General features: G+C 65.8%; 1 protein-coding gene and 2 non-coding genes across 3 annotated transcripts; all 3 read left to right on the top strand.

The window, feature by feature from the left end:
- Positions 1 to 694: 694 nt before the first annotated feature.
- On the top strand, positions 695 to 17,451 carry EIF4G1 (eukaryotic translation initiation factor 4 gamma 1). The gene is made up of 32 exons (XM_075717138.1): positions 695 to 725; positions 2,000 to 2,108; positions 2,210 to 2,296; positions 3,786 to 3,959; positions 4,318 to 4,417; positions 6,209 to 6,321; positions 7,415 to 7,507; positions 7,580 to 7,646; positions 8,019 to 8,906; positions 10,100 to 10,188; positions 10,391 to 10,577; positions 10,948 to 11,081; positions 11,333 to 11,470; positions 11,662 to 11,835; positions 11,913 to 12,110; positions 12,376 to 12,522; positions 12,617 to 12,853; positions 12,935 to 13,039; positions 13,451 to 13,604; positions 13,712 to 13,812; positions 13,913 to 14,015; positions 14,138 to 14,240; positions 14,903 to 15,159; positions 15,253 to 15,368; positions 15,531 to 15,703; positions 15,860 to 15,985; positions 16,077 to 16,158; positions 16,389 to 16,487; positions 16,614 to 16,748; positions 16,838 to 16,919; positions 17,002 to 17,142; positions 17,256 to 17,451. Exons 2-32 carry the CDS (start codon positions 2,034 to 2,036, stop codon positions 17,435 to 17,437), a joined length of 4,860 nt encoding a protein of 1,619 aa, XP_075573253.1. The 5' UTR covers positions 695 to 725; positions 2,000 to 2,033; the 3' UTR covers positions 17,438 to 17,451.
- LOC142594384 (small nucleolar RNA SNORD66) lies at positions 10,234 to 10,310 on the top strand. The gene has a single exon (XR_012831378.1). It is a non-coding gene; the product is annotated as a small nucleolar RNA SNORD66 (small nucleolar RNA).
- LOC142594386 (small nucleolar RNA SNORD66) lies at positions 11,513 to 11,587 on the top strand. The gene has a single exon (XR_012831380.1). It is a non-coding gene; the product is annotated as a small nucleolar RNA SNORD66 (small nucleolar RNA).
- Positions 17,452 to 17,839: the final 388 nt, after the last annotated feature.

Genomic DNA, 17,839 nt, shown 5'->3' with positions numbered 1-17,839 from the left:
CCGCGGGGGGGAGCGGGGCCGCCGGATGCCGCACCGGGCCCCGCGCCGCGCCCCGGCCCCCCCCCCCCCGCCCCGCGGCCTGCCGCCCCGGCCCCCTCCCTCGCCAAGATGGTGCCGGCGCCTCGGGCCTGCCCGCCGCCCCGGGACGGAGCCGGCAGCGCCCGCCGGCCGGGCCGCCGCCTGGGCCTGGGGGTGAGGCCGGGCCCGGGCCTGGCGGGGCCGGCTGTTCCCGGCCCGGCCCCGCCGCCGGGGACGCCCCCGCCTTGTCGTCCCGTCCCGTCCCCCCCACGACTCCGGGCGCCCGGCGAGTCGGCCCCCGCCGCCGAGCCCTGTCTTCCGCCCCCGCGGTGCCCCGCTCGGGCGGGGCCTGGTTGCCCCGGGCCCCCCTAGGCCTCGGCCTCGGGCAGGGACCACCCCCACCCCCCCGCCCCGGCTGCGGGCCCGGCGCAGGCCCCGGCCTCTCCCGGCGCGGGGGAGGCAGCGGCCACGGCGGCTCCTGTTGTTGCAAAATCTCCCGGCGGTTCCCCTTCCCGCCCCGGGCCGGGACCTGCCTCGGGCCGGGCACCGCCGGGCCGGCCGGGGAGGGCGCGGTGCGGGGCCGGGGTGGGCTCCCCCGCGGCGGGCCGGGGCTGATCTCTCTCTCCCCCTCCCTCCTCTCTCCAAGTCAGTCGGATGAACGGTCTCTGCAGGCCCGCTCAGCCGGCCCAGGTTTTTCCCGCGGGGGGGTGAGTATCCTGCTCGCTCCCGGTCGTGCCGGCGGTGGGAGGCCGGGGCTGTTCTCCGGGCGTCCCCTCCCCTGTGTGACACCCCCCCTTCCCCCTTTTTTTGGGATGACTGGTGCCAAGGCCGAGATAAGATGGCCCAGGCTGCCGCATCCCGGGGCTGGGCAGGGCGGGCGTGCTGGGATGCCCGTGCCAGGCTCTCGGTTCCCCGGTGAGTAGGGGGCCTCTGGGCTGCCACCTCCTGAAACCCCTGCAGGAGCCGTCTGCCCTGAGGACGCGGCCGGGGGGACCCCTGCAATGGGGTGGCACCCCTCTGTGCCAGGGTTACGGCCCCGGGGGTGTTGGGGCACCCCGTGGCCCGGCGTCGGTGGGACGTGCCTGGCAGTGCCCCGCGGCGGGGCCGGGGGCCGGCGGCGCTGACGCGGGCGGGCATCAGGTTACAGGAGGCACCGCGGCTGCTCCCTCGGGTGCCCCGGCCAGCAGCGGGCTCGCCGGGTGCCGTGGGGCTGCAGGGGACCCCCAGCAGGGTGCGGGGTGGGGGGCATCGCCTCTCCTTCCTGCCCTGGCGGCCTTTGCACTGGGGCGGGGAGAGCGGCACCGGCTGCCAAGTCCCTCCCGGGACTGCCGGGAGGGTGCCCGGCCGGTCTGGGTGCCGGTGGTGGTGGGGGGCCACCGGCTCCCCTGGGCAGGAGCGTCGGCAGCGCGGGGGGACGCGGGAGCTGCTCCCTGCCCTCCCCGGTAGGCGTTTGTGGCGTACGCCGGGGACCCGGCACCACCAGCAGGAACAGGTTTGGCCGGCCAGGGGAAGCGCTTAGTAGGTCAGCTGGGGTGGAGCACGGCATGGCTGACGCCGGGGTGCCGCCGGCCCACCCAGCCCCCCGGAGTCGGTGGTGGCCTGGGTGCTGGCGGCAGGCCATGAGCGCTGGTGCCTGCTTGCGTGGGGCACCTGGCTGGGCTCCGCGGGGTCACCTCAGGGGGAGTCCGTCCCGCCAGTGGGCACAGCCGGGTTTGGGGCACGATGGGGGGCTTTGCTCCGCGGGGCGCGGGGACCTGTCCGGGCTGGGCAGTGCTCACCCTCTCCCCGTGCCCCAGCGGGGCAGGAGTGGGTGGCTGGGGGTCTGCGCCCTGGCATGGTGCTGTCTGTGGGGCATGGCCGGCGTCAGGCTTGATGCTGAGGGGCTGGAGATGCCCCGTTTTTGGGGCTGACGTGGACAGGAGATGGGTGCCCGGGGTGCTCCCCGCCTCCGGCTTAATGCCCGCTGTCCTTGTCCCTGCAGATAGCGAGGGGATCCTTATGCACAACCCCATGAAATGAACAAAGCTCCACAGCCCACAGGAGGAGCCCCGACAGCCCCGCACCCTGCCCCTTCTCCTGGACTGCCGCAGGTAACCGGCCCCTCTGGGGTGGGGGGGACGACCCAGCTTTGCCTCCCCAGTTTGTGCTGGGGGTGGCGGTGCCATCTCCTTCCCTCCCTGCCTCCCTCCAGCCAACATTCCCACCCGGTCAGACGGCACCTGTGGTTTTTAACCCGGCACCGACCTCACAAATGAATACGCCTTCTCAGCCGCGCCAGGTAAGGGCTTTGCCCTGGGTTGGAGGGGCCGATGGGGGGGATCCAGCAGCTTTCTGCCTCCGGGCCCAGGAGCCGCTACCGCCACAGCACCCAGGGGCGCGAGGAGCCCCGTGGTGCCCCTTGGGGCTGGCGTGCGCCTGCGAGGGGGAGCGCGCCCGTGATCCAGACTGCGACCGCTGCCTGGGGACCTCCCGGCCCTGGGGTGGGGGGGCAGGTGCCTCCAGCGGGGGATGCCCACCAAGTGACTGCTCTTCTCTCCTTCCTCCCCTGTCCCAAACATCCCTCTCCTCCTCTCTCAGTTTCCAGCAGGGCCTCGGGCTATTCACCAGCAGGTACTAACCCGCTTCCCGCACCCCGCATGCTCAGCACCCTGCACCGACACTGCACAGAAACACCCACCCGGGGCCGGGGTGCACGTGGGGACCCCAGAGGTGGGGGACAGGATGGTCTGGGGAAAGTGGGGGGGACATGCTCGACTTTGCGGGGGGTTTCCCTGCAGTGTCTCCCCAGTTTCCTCCTTGCATGAAGCCTGCAGCATGTGGCTGTGCCTGTGCTAACCCCAGCCCAGGCTGCTGCTTCTGCCTGTGCCCTTCCTCATCCTCCTCTTCCTCTTCCTCCCCACTTTGTGGGGGTCTCCCAAGGCCCTGTGGTGCCATACAGGGCTCTGGACCTCCATCGGCCCTCTTGCATGGAGGAGCTGCTGGGGACAGATCTGGTGACGTCCTTGGCTGTGCCAGCTGGGAGCTCCTCAAACCCTTCCCTGCCCCTTGGGGGGTCCCTACAGGGGACCCCACTGGATTTGGGATGTGGGCACCAGGCAAAGGGCTCCCCTCCTGTCCCCTCCTCTGCCAGCCACCCTGCGTCCAGGCCCAGTCCCAATGCGGGTAACTCCTGTCTCTCTCTTTCCCCTTTTCCCTCTGTACGCGTGCGCTTGCTAACAGGGAGGATTCAGGTCTCTTCAGGTAATGCTTTCTCCTTGCCCTGGGGTGCGTGTGCGGACCCTTCCTTGCCCACTTGCTGCTGGGCTTGAGCTGCTGCTCCCAGGGATGCTCCTGCCCAGCAAAGAAGCTGGGTCGGGATGAACGGTGTGGGCCGGGGCGGGGGGAATAGCCGGCTCCGCACGCCCCGGCTGTCCGGTGCGGCTCGGCACGGCGGGACTACAGGTCCCAGCATTCAATGCGAGCGCCGGGAACCGGTGCGAAGCACGCCGGGACCCGCTGCCGAGCTGCGTGCGGCCGTGGCCGGCTCCGGGCGCTGGAGCTGCCGGCCCCGGTCGGGCTGGGAGGGGGCCGCGCCGGGCATGAGCTGGGTCGGGTGGACCCAGGCGGCCACGCAGGTGCGTGGGGACAGGATGGTGCTGGGCTGGGGGGCAACTCTGGGGAGTGTGGGGCAGGGGTGTGGGGGCTGCGTCCTGGGGTGGGGGGGGTCTCCCTCCTGTGTGCGTGGGTGCTGGCGCTCCACCTGACGCCGTGCCCCGTCTCTCCCCAAGCATTTCTACCAGAACAGGGCGCAGCCTCCCGCCAGCGCGTCCCGTGTGCAGAGTAACACAACGGCCCGGCCCGGCCCCCCTGCCCATGTGTATCCGGCTGCTTCCCAGGTGATGATGATACCCTCCCAGATATCCTACACACCTTCCCAAGGAGCCTATTACATTCCCGGACAGGTGAGGGCCATGTCCTGAGCTCTGTGGGAGGGGCCTGCGGTGGGCACCGGTCGGGGGGGTGTTGCCTGGGTTGGAGCCCAGGTCTGTTTTGGGAGGGTGGAAGGGGTCCCCCAGGCTCTCTGAGCATCCACTGATTTGAGTAGGGTGTTGCCCGACTCTGTAGAGAGGCAGCAGGCAGCACTGGTCCCCCTCCTCAGCAGCCCCCCAAGGCGCGTCGTGCCCACTTTGCCTGCGTCCTGCTCCCTGCCCTGGCGCCCAGCTGGTTCACAGGCAGGTTTGGGGGTACGTCTGTGGTTTGGGGGTACGTCTGAGCCTCGCAGGGGAGGTAACTGACCACCTTTCTTCTCCCCCATTGCAGGGTCGCTCCACCTACGTCGTCCCAACCCAACAGTACCCGGTCCAGCCTGGCGCCCCTAGTTTTTACCCTGGAGCCAGCCCCACAGAATTCGGGACTTACGGTACAGGCTGGGGGGGTTGCTCTGCTCCCTGGTGCTCTTCCAGCCCCAGCACCCCCACCTTTTTTTGCAACCCTGCCTCTGGCCTCCCTGCAGCCCCCTGTGCTCAGGAGCTGAGCGCACACCCCCCTCTGCCTTTGCCAGCTTGCTGGGGCTGTCTCTGTGACTCTGTTACAGGCTGTTTTGGGGGGCAGGGGGTATTGCCTGTCTCCCAGCAGCACTGACGGCTGCGCATCATGTCCCACCGGTCCATCCGCCCCCGCCCTTTTCCAAATCGGGGCCGTTTAATGTTTAACTCTCCTGGCGGAGGGCTGGGGCAGACTTTATCCCCTGCTCCCCCTCGCTTACCGTCAAGGTGGTGAGCAGTTTTGTGCTTGCTGACCCTGCCTCAGCTCCCCGCTCCCCAAGGAGCCGAGCCTGGGGTGCCGGGGCCGCTCCGTGCCTGCCCTCTCCCGGCGCTGGGGAGCAGCGGTGTGAGCAGCCCCCCCTTCTTCCCCCCGCTCGCATGTGGCCACCCGGGCTGTGACTATATTTAGGCTTGGTTGGTCCTGGGAGGCCCGGCAGACACAGAAATGTGAGCCGAGGCCTCCGGCCCGGCCCCGGCCCGGCAGCAGAGCATAACCGGGGCAGAGATGGGCTTCTCCTGAGCCAGGTACGTGCCCGGCCTCCCTTCCTCTTGTCTCAGGGCCCAGCTGGCCCCTCGGAGGAGGGAGGTGGCCCCCAGCAGCAGCTGGCTCCCACGCTTGGGCCAGGGCACGGCTGCTCCTTCGTGCCTGGTGCTGGGGCATCCCCTGGGTGTCTCTGCGGGGTCCCGGGATGGGTTTGCCTCCTGCCTCCGCTTTTGGGCTGCGGCTGTTCCCAGGGGAGCTGGCAACAGCGTGCCCACAAGACTGGGTGGGCGGCCTGGCATGGCATGCCCCTTGACGGGCAAGACAGGCCGGCCCTCCTGGTCCCCAGGGCTGGGCAGCTCGGGGTCTCCGTCCCTCCCCCTGCGCCTGGCCCATCCTGGGGTGCGGGGCCCATCTGGTGCCCCTGCTGACCCCTTGGGCAGAGGGAGGGGTCCCTGGCTTGGGGATGGGGCAGTTACCAGAGCACCTTGGGTGAGTTCCAGGCTCAGCGCAGCCGGGAAGGCGCTGGAGCCGGAGGGGCCAGGGCCCAGCTGTGCCTGTCCCCCCCCGACACCCATATCCATGTGGCATCGCTCTGGGGGTGATGCTCACGGATGCCCTGGGAGGAGCGGAGTGCCTCTCGGGGGCTGTGCCAGCCCTGGATGGGGTCCAGCTCGGCCTCTGGCCCCCGGCACGGCTCCCTCCTCTGGGCTGGGCTCACTGGGGGCTTGGACTGCGAGGGGAGCCCAAGCCCCTTGCCCTGGGTGTGAATGGAGGGTGTGGATGGGGCTGCCTGGTGCCGCCCTCGGGCTGGTCCTGGCCCCGGGGAGATAAGGGTGCCGGCAGGAGGGCGGCCGCCCGCGGAGCCGGGACACCCGTACCTGGCATGGCCAAGCGTCCCGGTGGGGCCATCGGTGGCGTGGAGCCAGTGGACACAGCAGGCGCCCGCGGGGCCCGGCTGGGCGTGGGGGCGGCGCGGGGACGCTCTGCTTCACGGGGAAGGAATTTGGTCAGGCCTGTCAGGCGGGTTGGGACAATCCGGGCCGGATGCGATGGGGGTTCGCTGCAGAGCGGCACAGGCTCCCCAGGCTCCTGACAGACCCCTGTCTTTGGGGGATCAGGGGATCCCCAGGACGGGCTTGGAGGATCTGGGTTGGCCGGTCTGACGCTCTCTCCTCTCCTCCAGCGGGTGCTTATTACCCAGCGCAGGGGGTGCAGCAGTTCCCGGCGGGGGTCCCTACCGCCCAGGTCATTGTGAGCCAGCAGCCGCCGATCCCCCCCAAACGAGAGCGCAAGACGGTAAGGAGCCATCCGCCTCCAGGCGTGGGGGGGCTCACGTGCAGGAGGGGACGGTGCCAGCCCCGGGTGCCCGTGGTGTGCGGGATGGGATGTGGTGGAGCATGCCGGGGAAGGGGTGCGGCGCAGGGCCGTGCCCCCCCCCCCAGGCTGGGGGGCTCAGCGAGGGGACCGGGATGCGTGGTGGGTGCTGGCGACCTTGGCCGTCCCGGCGGGCAGCGTTGTGCTGAGTCACGGCTCCCGGGGGGGCGGGGGTGCCGCGGCTGCCAACTGCTGTCTGCTCCTGGAGATGCCGGCGCTCGGAGGCCTCGCGCGGGGCCTATTTATAGCGGGGAGCCGGGCGGCTGCCGGCATGGCCCCACGCCGGGGGGCAGGGGTGCTGCTGGGCCGGAGAGGGGGGCATGCTGGCATTTCCTTGGCAGAGGGGCCTCGGTGCCCCTTGGGCTCTGCTCTTGCTGCCCTGGGAGCAGGTCATGTTTGTGGGTGGGGAGAACAAGACCCCTGGCTGCGCTGTGCCACGCACCGGCGTCCGGGACCCACGCGTCTCCCCCCACTCACACCCCAGCAGGATGCCCTGCGGCTCCTGCTGCACCCACGGCAGGCACGGGGCCAGTGAGGCTGCGGGTGTATGGGCTGTGCCTGGGATGGCACGGAGCTCGCCACGACTTTTGCGTGCCGAGGCCGGTCCCCTCTGCTGTCCCCAAGGCAGGGGGGGTGCCTGCAGCCCCTGTGCCAGTGTGGTGATGCTTTGGGATCCCCTGACGCCTGGAGATGGGCGCTGGCCTGGGGACATGACACTGGCTCCGGCTGCGTGGCACAATGGCTTGCAAGGCTCACCCTGCCCCATGCCGTCCCTGCCCGCTGGGCATCAGGACAGGCTGGTGTCTGTGGGGTGCTGTGCCCTGTGGGGAGGGGAGGTGGCACCTGCCAGTCCCCAAGCTGCGTGGGGCCAGGGCAGGCACAGCGCTGAATAAGCCTCTGGCCTCTCCCCTGGGAGGAGGGGGTGTCCTGGGGGTGTCAGGCCCAGGGAAAGGGGGTGTCCTGTGTGCTGGGTCCCCCACCCTGCTGACAGGGTCCCCCTCTCTCCCATGGACAGATCCGGATACGAGACCCCAACCAAGGCGGCAAAGACATCACTGAAGAAATCATGTCCGGAGCAAGGACCTCATCTACCCCCACCCCTCCGCAGGTAAGGGGACTCCCCAACTGGGGCCACGGGATGTGCACGGGGCCCTGCTGAACTCCCTCTTTACCCCTCCAGGCTGGAAGCGGTTTGGAGCCCCAGGCCAACGGAGAGACCCCCCATGTAGCAGTTATTGTCCGGCCAGGTAAGTGCCTGCGCTGGGGGTGGGTGTGCCAGCCAGCATGGCTGCTGCCAGGCTCCCTGTTGTCAGCACTGCGGGGTGCGTGCTGCCAGCCTCGCAGTTCCTCGGTTCACCTGGGGTTTGTAGGGTCAAATGCATTCCCTACATACCTGGGGACCAGTGTCCCCATGTTGGGTCCAGGAGAGTTTATGGGGGCTGTCTGCTCACGCCAGCTGTCCCCTGGGCACTGGAGGAACGCCGTTGTCCCTGTCACTGATTTGTGATGTGGGTTGGCACATCTGATCCTACTGCACTTGCAGATGGAGGGGTCTGGGGGGGGGATGTGGGGTCAGCCGGGGATCAGAGAGCCCCCCATTAATGCCACCCATCTTGCAGATGACCGCCCGAAGCCCGCGCTGGTGGTGAGCAAGCCCGTCTCCCTGGAGCCCAGCAAGTCGGCGTCCCCGTCGCCTCCCCCTCCCCTCATCCCCGAGGTGGAGCCCGTGGTGCTCTCGGATGTGACGCTGGTGCCAATGGAGCCCCCCGTGGATGCGGACACTAAAGTGGAGCTGGGCGAGGCGCCGCCCGACCCGCACAAGACGTTTAGCGCCATCACTACAGTGCCAGGGGCTGCGGAGCTGCCCCTCATGCCCGCGCCCGACATGGACACAGCGGCCGCGGAGGAGGAGGAGGAGGAGGAGGAGGAGGTCGTCATTCCCCTCTCGGAGCCTGCCCCGCAGGCGCCTGTGCCCCCTGAGGCGCCGCCGGTGCCCATTGTCCCCCCAATGCCAGCTGTGCCCCTGGTGCCGGCTGCGCCGTCGCCGCCGCCCATCGTACCGCAGGCCCCTGAAGCACCCGCCAAACCTGCCTCCCCAAGCCCCCCGCCACCCCGGGAAGAGCCCTGCCCTGAGCCCGCTGCCGAGTCCCCCGCCGAGGCCAACGGGGTCTTAGAGGAGGTGCCCGAGCCGGTCCCCGAGGCACCCGTGTGCCAGCCGGTGCCCACACTGGTGCCCGTGCCCACCCTGGACTCCCCGATTGCCCAACCCGAAGAGCTGCCCCTGCCCAACGGGGTGGAGGGCACCGGCAAAGTGGAGCCAAGCGAGGAGCAGCCTGAGTCAGATGTCAGCCCCATCTCGGAGCCTGAGGAGCCGGCCCAGCCTGGCACCCCTGCCTCCCCGCCGGCAGAGGAGGAGGAGGAGGAGAGCGAAGGCCCTGGCGAGGCCCAGGAGCGGAGCTCGAGTCCAGCCCCTGCCCCTTCGCAGACCTCGGAGGCGACCGCGCAAGGTTGGGGATGCTGGGCTGGGGCATGTGGGGCTGCAGGGTGCCTGCCCCAGGGTGGGTGTTGGGTGGTTGGGGGGGGTCACCTGGGTATGGGGTACAGAGGGGGGGACAGGGTTAGGTAACCCAGCATACGTGGGCATGGGGTGCTGAGGGGGGGACAAGGTGCCTGTGGATGGCAAGATTGGGGGGGGATGTCTGGGGAAGTGCATCTGTATGCAGGAGTATGGGGTGGGTATAGAGGGGTGTATGCATGGGGTGCCCTGGGTGATGGGGTGCCATGAGGGAAGCATGTTCGATGTGACGCCTTACGCGGGGGTGTAGGGCGGGTGTATTGGGGTTGTATCTGAGGGCTGTCCCCAGCTGCCCCAGGGGCATGGGGAGGCGCAGCAGGTGGAGGGGTGGCAGGGGAGATACGGAGCGGTAGCTGTGTGGGGCACCCTGTGTAGGGGTGTGCAAGTACATAGGGGTGCCTGGGGAAAGCAGGGAGCCCTGGGGATGTGCTGGGGCGAAGATAAGTCTCCTTTTTTTTTTTTTTTTAGCACCCTGCACAGGGGTGTGGGGGTTATATCGGGGTACTGGAGGAGATGGGTACACAGGATGTGTTCATACAGAGCACCCTGTGCAGGGATACAGTGGGCTGTAGGAATGTGACTGGGGGGCAGATGTGCTTCTGGGGAGCACCTCTGTATGGGGTGGTGTATAGGGGTGCCAGGGAGGGGAGCATATGTGGGGGCAGAGGTGTGTACAGGGGTGTCCCTGTAAGGGCTGCCCTGCAGAGGCGTGTGGGTGTCCGCAGGGATCCCCTGAGGAGGATGAGGAGCACTGCACTAGGGAAGAGGTGTGGATGGGGTGCTTTGGAGAGGCATAGGGTAAATTGGTGTACAGCGGACGGATGGGGAGAGGTGTGAGGTGCGTCTGTACGGGGTGTATTCTGGGCCACGCGCTGAGGAAGCGAGGTGCCTTGGTGGGCTGTGTGTAGGACCCGCAGGGCTGCAGATGCCCAGGTGGGTGCACAGCGTGTTTGAGGACGGGGGCTGTGCTGGGGTGGCAGGGCCATGTCCCCGTGGCTCCCCGCAGTCCCATCCTGAAGCTCTCCTGGTGTTACTGGGGCCTCACTGGTGACCCTGGAGCTGGTGTCAGGGTACGTGGGGGACTGGGAGGGTTCCTGTCCTTCACCCCCCTGCCTCTCCTCGCAGTCGCCGTGTCGGTGCCAAAGAAGAAGCGAAGGATGAAGGAGCTGAACAAGAAGGAGGCAGTAGGCGATTTGCTGGATGCCTTTAAAGAGGTGAGTGTCCCAGGGGGGTCCAGGGGTCACCCTGTGTTCCGATTCCTCCTGTGATGAACTCTGCTTTGTGCCATCGTGTCTGGGCCACTGATGCTCCGTGATGGTAATGAGGATCTGAGGGGGAGCAGATGCCTGGGTGTGGGGTGGAGGGGGCAGGACCAGCCTTGCGGGGTGACTGCTGTCCCCATCCCTCCCAATGCAGTCTCAGATCAGTGACAGTGCCTCAGAGGCGGAGAACAAGCCCCCCGCATCCGCCCCTGCCCGTGAAGCAGAGGATGCAGCCCCCGCCCGTCCACAGGAAGAGTCGGAGGAGACGTGGGAGGAGAAGGAGGACAAGCTGGCCCCGGAGAAGGGCAAGGCTGCCGACCAGAAGTACCGCTACAAGGAAGGTGAGCCGTGCCTTGGCCCAGGCCTCCACTGGGAGCCACCACCTCTGGACGTAGCGGTCGGGTGGGTGGGGGTGGCATGGTCCTGCTGTTCTAAACCTCACGCTCTCCTCCGGTCTTGTCCCCAAGCCTGGCATGGGGTGGGGGACAGAGGTCCCAGCGTGAGGGTCCTGGCAGGAGGCAGGGAGCTGGTAGCATCAGGCTTTCTGTCTAAGCAAGAAGCGTTGTACTCATGGCATACCAGGTTGGGGCAGCTCTGTGGTTGTCTACATCCCACCTCGCTGGTCCCTGGGTGGGCCTGGACCTGCTGCAGCTCGGGGTAGAGTATACGGGACAGGCCACATCAGGGTCTCCCTCTTGCCCCCCACTGCAGAGCAATGGAAGCCGCTGAACCCCGAGGAGAAGAAGCGATATGACCGTGAGTTCCTGCTGGGCTTCCAGTTCATCTTCGCCAGCATGCAGAAACCTGAGGGGCTGCCCCAGATCACAGACGTGGTGCTGGACAAGGTCGGTGCGGACCTGGAAATTGGGGGAGTGTGGGTGGTGCCCAGGTGGGGGCCTGGCTCCTCTTTGTGCTTGTCAAGGCAGGGCAGGGACTTACCTGCTGTGCTCGGGGTCCTGTTGCAGCATCTGCAACAAGCCTTGAGCCTGGGGTCGGTGCGGGGGGGCACCTCTGGGGCCATCTTTCCAGTTCCTTGTCCCGGCGCTGAGGCTGGGGGATGGATCCGTCCCGCTCCTCTGCCCCCGGGCATCCTCAGCCCTGTGTACCTTCGCAGGCCAACAAGACCCCACTGCGGGCACTCGACCCCATCCGCCTCAGCGGCATGAACTGCAGCCCTGACTTCACCCCCTCCTTTGCCAACCTTGGCCGGCCCGTCATGGGCAACCGGGGCCTGGTGAGTATCTCCTCGCTTTGCTCACGCTGTCCCCTTCTGCCTCTCCGTGATGATCAAGCTTTCGAGCCACTGTGTCTGGGCCACTGATGTCTGTGATGGAGCTGAGGATCTGAGCAGGCGGATGGGGACACCCCAGGAGCCCGCCTGGCTAGTGCCAGAGCAAAGAGTTGAGTTTCTTCTCCCTTTGTCAGCCCTCAGGGTTGGGTCCCCGCCGCTCCCAGCAGAGCCAGAGGAAGGAGCCCCGCAAAATCATTGCCACTGTGTCCCTCAACGAGGACGTCAAGCTGAACAAGGCTGAGAAGGCCTGGAAACCCAGCAGCAAGCGTGCCTCCGAGGAGGAGGATCCTGAGAACATAAAGACGCAGGTGGGAGCTGGGGCGGGCGGGCAGTGGTAGGGTGGGGGGGACGTGTCTGGCTCTTGCTGACCCTGCTGTCCTCTCAGGAACTGCTCCGCCGTGTCCGCAGCATCCTCAACAAGCTGACGCCCCAGATGTTCCAGCAGCTGATGAAGCAGGTGATGGAGTTGTCCATCGACACGGAGGAGCGGCTCAAGGGTGTCATCGACCTCGTCTTCGAGAAGGCCATCTCGGAGCCAAACTTCTCTGTTGCCTATGCTAATATGTGCCGTTGCCTTATGGGGGTGAGCAGGAGCTGGGGCATCTCATGCCAAGCTGGCAGGGGTTTGTCTGGGGGCCTCAGCTGAGCTCAGCAAGGTGCAGGTCCTTCTGTGTGGGGTTGGGAAAGTGGGGCGTGTGGATGGAGGACCAAGTCCAGAGTCTTAGCAGGGCATCATGAGGGTGTAGGGTGGCTTTTCCCTGGTTTGAGCAGTGCCTGAGCCTTAGGTGGCCAGTTTTTGGGGGAGATACGACTCATGTTCCTTGCCTGGGTTGTACCTTTCCCTGCAGCTCAAAGTGCCCACAACAGACAAGCCCACGGTGACTGTGAACTTCCGCAAGCTGCTGCTCAACCGCTGCCAGAAGGAGTTTGAGAAGGACAAGGACGACGACGAGATCTTTGAGAAGCGGCAGAAGGAGATGGACGATGCCAGTGCTGTGAGTTGGGGTGGGAGGCTGCAGCTGAGGGCTGTTGTAGGTGTCCTCAGGGTAGCTCTGGGCTCTGAGCTGCCCTGCTGTGCCCTCCCTGCAGCCCGAGGAGAAGGCGCGCATGAAGGACGAGCTGGAGGAGGCACGGGACAAGGCCCGCCGGCGATCCTTGGGCAACATCAAGTTCATCGGAGAGCTCTTCAAACTGAAGATGTTAACAGAGGCCATCATGCATGACTGCGTGGTGAAGCTGCTCAAAAATCACGATGAGGAGTCTCTTGAGTGCCTTTGCCGCCTGCTTACCACCATTGGCAAGGACTTGGACTTTGAGAAGGCCAAGGTACCCCTTGCCCTGCCCTGCCTTGCCTTGCCCTGCCGTTGCCTTTGGGAGGGATGTGACCGTGACTCTGTTTCTCTATAGCCCAGGATGGACCAGTACTTCAATCAGATGGAGAAAATCATCAAAGAGAAGAAGACATCATCCCGAATCCGTTTCATGCTGCAGGATGTGATTGACCTCAGACGGGTAAGACGTGTGGCCTGCTATAGCCTGGGGACTGTCCTCCGTCCCCTGCTTGGTCCTGTGGAGCTGCTGGCCTGTGTCCTCCAAGTGCCAGCAGTCCATGTGTGACCGGGAGGGGAGAGGTGGGCGTGTAAGCTGTGGCCAGCCCCAGAGACACCATGCTAGCCCACAGCCCTTGGTTAGCATGGTAGTAGTAGTGGGCACACAGTAACTGGCGGCTGTTTAATGCAGGGGGGCTCCGGAAACTGAGCCCTTTTGTGCCAAAAGCTGCCACAGCACACAGGGAGCTGTGATGGCCAAGGCAGGAGTTCGGCCTGAGGCTTTAAGGGTGGGATGGCTGGGAGGGGAAAATGTCTCTGCCTCTGTCCTCCAGCCAGCTCAGTGCCCTCTTCCCTTCTTCCCTGCCCTCTGCAGAATAGCTGGGTGCCGCGGCGAGGAGACCAGGGCCCCAAAACCATTGACCAGATCCACAAAGAAGCAGAGATGGAGGAGCATCGGGAACACATCAAAGTGCAGCAGCTCATGTCGAAGGACAAGAGGAGAGGACCCCCCGGGCCATCCTCCAGCAGTGAGTGCCTGGGCTCGGGGGCACCTGAGGCTGCCAGGGGTGGGTTGCTCCCGATGGGCACCGCTCGAGGCCAGGCTGTGCCTTATGTCTGTCCCCCTTGTGCCCAGGTGGGCGTGGGAGCCTGGTTGCAGATGATGGCTGGAACACGGTGCCCATCAGCAAGGGCAACCGGCCCATCGACACCAGCCGGCTAACGAAGATCACCAAGGTGAGGCCGGGGGTGCAGTGTGGGCAGCTGAGCTGGCTGCCTGGCCCGGATCCTGCCTTGGTGCGGGGTTCAGAGCTTGACTCTGTCTCTCCACCTGCAGCCTGGATCCATCGACTCCAACAACCAGCTCTTTGCGCCAGGTGGGCGGCTGAGCTGGGGCAAAGGCAGCAGCGGAGGGTCTGGCGCGAAGCCTGCAGATGCAGGTAGGCAGTGTGGGGCTGGCTGGGTGCTGTTGGATGGGGCAGGGGCGGGGGGGATCTTTCCCTTGGCAGTTCCTGTACTGGGGAGGTGCTGAACTCTGAGACTCCCCTCTTTTCACGCCCAGCATCTGATTCAGGGCGACCAGCCACGAGCACCTTGAACCGCTTCTCAGCGCTCCAGCAGTCGACCACTGCCGAGAACCTGGAGTCCCGCCGTGTGGTGCAGAGGTGAGGGGCCAGCCCTGCCTTGTTGTGTTGGTCTGCAGCCCAGGGAGGAACCCCCCGAATTGGGCAGTGATTTGCCTATGTATTGACAGACATATGGTGTCTGGGCTGGAATAAGCCCCTGTGGCAGGTCAGGGTCTTGGGGGGGCTCAGAGTCGGTGGTGAGTCCTTGTAGCAAAGAAGGCTGACCCCACCCTGGGCTTCCTCCCTGCTGTTTGGCACCTGGGGGACCACACCTGGGTGCTGGGTCTGGGGGTCCTGGGACCAGATGGATATTGATGGGCTGGAGAGAGTCCTGTGGAGGCTGGAGTATGAGGTCGCCAAGGAGAGTTGGAGTTGGGTTTGTTCAGGAGAAGAGGAAAACAAAGGGGGATCTAACCACAGTCTGCAGTAGGGGGAAGGCGTGGGCAGGATGCAGCCAGGCTCTGCTCAGCCATGCCAAGGGACAGAGCGAAAGGCAAAGGGCATGAGTTGGAACAGGGGAGAAACAGGGAAAAGTTGTTTGGTTGTTTTTTTTTTTCTCCGAGGGTGGTCAAGTGCTAGAAGGGGCCCTGAAAAGGGCTGGAATTGGAGTGGGACAGCCTTGCCTCACAGACCTCTGCAGTCTGGGGTCAGGGAGGGTGGTGATGGGCTCTTCACGCTGTGTCCATCCTTCTTCCACCCAGGAGCAGCTCCAGCCGCGACAGGTCAGAGAAGGCTGGGGACAGAGGGGACCGGGAGTCGCGTTCGGAGAAGGGCAGCGACCGCCTGGAGCGTCCTGACCGGGGGGAGCGGGCAGACAGGAACAGGTCTGCCCTCACCAAGAGGAGCTTCAGCAAAGAGACAGAGGACAGGAGCCGAGAACGGGAGAAGCAGGGCGGGCCTGAGGCCGTGCGCAAGGCTGCTAGCATGACGGAGGAGCGGGACAGGAGCCGAGAGACCAGTGAGCTGGGGAGGAGCGGTGTCCTGGGGGTCTGGCTGTGGCCTGGGCTCTGCCTGTCCCAGGCGGTGCCTGATCCTTGCTCTTTCCTCGCAGTTAAGCAAGAGCCAGCACCTCCCGCAGCATCTCCCAAGCCTGCGCTGTCGGAAGAGGAGCTGGAGAAGAAATCCAAGGCGATCATAGAGGAATATCTGCACATCAATGACATGAAGGTGAGAGGAGGGCATGGCCAGGCACAGCACCATATGGCCCCCATAACATGCCGTCTGCTTCCCTGTGCAGCAGCGCTGTTGGGCAGGGTGCTGGCGGTGCCTGGATGAAGGGGGGGGCTGGGGCTGGCTGTGGGGCAGTACTGACCCCTCTTTTCCCCGCAGGAGGCCCTGCAGTGCGTGCAGGAGCTGGGCAGCCCCTCCTTGCTCTACATCTTCGTGCAGAACGGCATTGAGTCCACGCTGGAGAGGAGCACCATCTCCCGCGAGCACATGGGGGTCCTGCTGTGCCAGCTGGTGAAGGCGGGCACACTCTCCAAGGAGCAGTACTACAAAGGGTGAGGGGCTGGGGCTGCCTGGCCCTGAGCTGCTATTGGCCTGACTTTGAATTTGGCCCTGCCTTGAGCAGGGCTCATTGCTGAGACCTCCTGAGGTCCCTCCCAGCTGAGGGCATGGGGGCTGCTGGATCCCAACGGCCCCCCTCTGCCCTGCAGGTTACGGGAGATCCTGGAGATCGCAGAAGACATGGAGATCGACATCCCACACATCTGGCTATACCTGGCTGAGCTCATCACCCCCATCCTGCAAGAGGAAGGCATCCCCATGGAGGAGCTGTTCAGGTGAGGGCCGTGCCCCTCCGTAGGGCTGCCACGGGGTCCCAGGGGGGCTCCTGGGGGCAGGTAGCTCAGACAGGTCTCTTGTGCCCCACAGGGAGATAACGAAGCCCCTGGTGCCAATTGGGAAGGCCACCACGCTGCTGGTTGAGGTGTTGGGCTTGTTGTGCAAGGGCATGGTAAGTGCACGGAGCTCGTGTAGCTGTCGGCCACTGCCTCGGGGACTGACAGCCTGCTCAGGGGGGCAGGGTGGCATGTGGGGATGGAACCCCTCTGCCACCAGAGGGGATGGCAGGGGCATCCCTTGCTGTGTCTGGGTCACGGGGGTGGCATGGCCAACCCACAGTATCCCCCTCCCTGGACATGGAGGGCATGGGGTGCTGATGCTGACTGTCTGTCTGTCCTGCAGAGCCAGAAGACCGTAGGCAAGCTGTGGCGGGACGGGGGCCTGAGCTGGAAGGAATTCCTGCCTGAAGACCAGGATGTCAACAAATTTGTCACAGAGCAGGTGGGAGCTCAGTGGCGGCAAGGGGCAGGGACAGGCCGTGGGGGGGAACCCTGGGGGTCCTACTGCCAGGAGCGTGGTGGTTCCTCTGTGCTGCCTTTAACAGCTCCTCTCTGCCTGCTCCCCCAGAAATTGGAGTACACGATGGGGGACAGCTCGGACACGCCGAGCCGCAAGGAGCTGACCTCGGAGGAACTGTGCAAGCAAATGGACAAACTGCTGAAGGAGAACCCGAACAACCAAAGAATACACGACTGGATCGAGGTGAGGCTGTGGGTGCAGCGCTGGTGGGTCTGGGGGCTCCCTCCCAGCTCCCTCCCCACCTCACAGCCCCTCTACCCTCCCTCCTCCAGGCCAACCTGAGCGAGCAGCAGGTCTCATCCAACACATTTATCAGGGCCCTGATGACGTCTGTGTGCCACTCGGCCATCGTCTGTGAGTACCGGGGTGAGGGGGGGTGTGTGTGTATGTGTCCCCCTCCCCACACTGTCCCCCTCTCACGCCCTGTCTCCTGCAGTCGAGAACCCCTACCGCGTGGATGCCCTGGTCATCCGCAACCAAGCCAAGCTGCTGCAGAAGTACCTGCGGGATGAGCAGAAAGAGCTCCAGGCACTCTACGCCCTGCAAGCCTTGGTGGTGAAGTTGGACCAGCCTCCCAGTGAGTGTTGTGGGATGGGTGGGCTGAGGAGGGGGGTGGCAGGTGTGTCCCCCACCCCAGCAGGGTGGTTGGTGGCTGGGGAATGGCAGGGGCCCTGCTTTGTGCCCCCCCAGACCTGCTGCGGATGTTCTTTGATGCCCTCTACGACGAGGACGTCATCAAGGAGGAGGCTTTCTACAAGTGGGAGTCCAGCAAGGACCCGGCCGAGCAGCAGGGCAAAGGGGTGGCTCTCAAATCCGTGACAGCCTTTTTCACCTGGCTCCGGGAAGCTGAGGACGAGTCGGACAACAACTGAGCAGCCGTGAGGAGGAGGAGGGGGAAGGGGGGAGAGAGAGCGGGGCACCCTGGGGAGCGACTCCATCCCCTCCCACCCCTGGCCCCCCTGGACTTGCTGATGCTGGGGCCGAGGGACCTGCTGTGCCCCCTGCAGCCCCCCTCTCTCTTTTCAGTTCTCCTCCTCTCCCTCTTCCCCCTGTCCCAGTTCTGTTTGCGAGGCCTGTACTAGTTTGTCACAACGATAATAAACAGATGCTGATGGAGGTGGCTGTTGCGGTGGGTCCCCTCGGGGCTCCTCCTCTCCCCCCTCCCAGCGCAGGCACACCAGGTCTCCGGGAGCGGGGCAGAGCACCCCCGGACTCATGTCATGGGGAGGGGGGATGGGATGGGATGGGGACATATCTCTCCCCTCCTCTCCCTC

This window comes from Pelecanus crispus, chromosome 9 (genome assembly GCF_030463565.1).
Source record: "Pelecanus crispus isolate bPelCri1 chromosome 9, bPelCri1.pri, whole genome shotgun sequence".
Taxonomy (NCBI): Eukaryota; Metazoa; Chordata; class Aves; order Pelecaniformes; family Pelecanidae; genus Pelecanus; species Pelecanus crispus.
The sequence above is the reverse complement of the archived record's forward strand: the minus strand, read 5'-3'. Positions and strand labels throughout refer to the sequence as shown.

Excerpts from the sequence above, each read along its gene's own strand:
- EIF4G1 (XM_075717138.1), top strand. The coding sequence starts at position 2,034 with ATGAACAAAGCTCCACAGCCCACAGGAGGAGCCCCGACAGCCCCGCAC. Across the intron at positions 7,647-8,018 it reads AGCAGTTATTGTCCGGCCAG|ATGACCGCCCGAAGCCCGCG; the intron begins GTAAGTGCCTGC and ends CCCATCTTGCAG. Across the intron at positions 13,040-13,450 it reads ATGTGATTGACCTCAGACGG|AATAGCTGGGTGCCGCGGCG; the intron begins GTAAGACGTGTG and ends TGCCCTCTGCAG.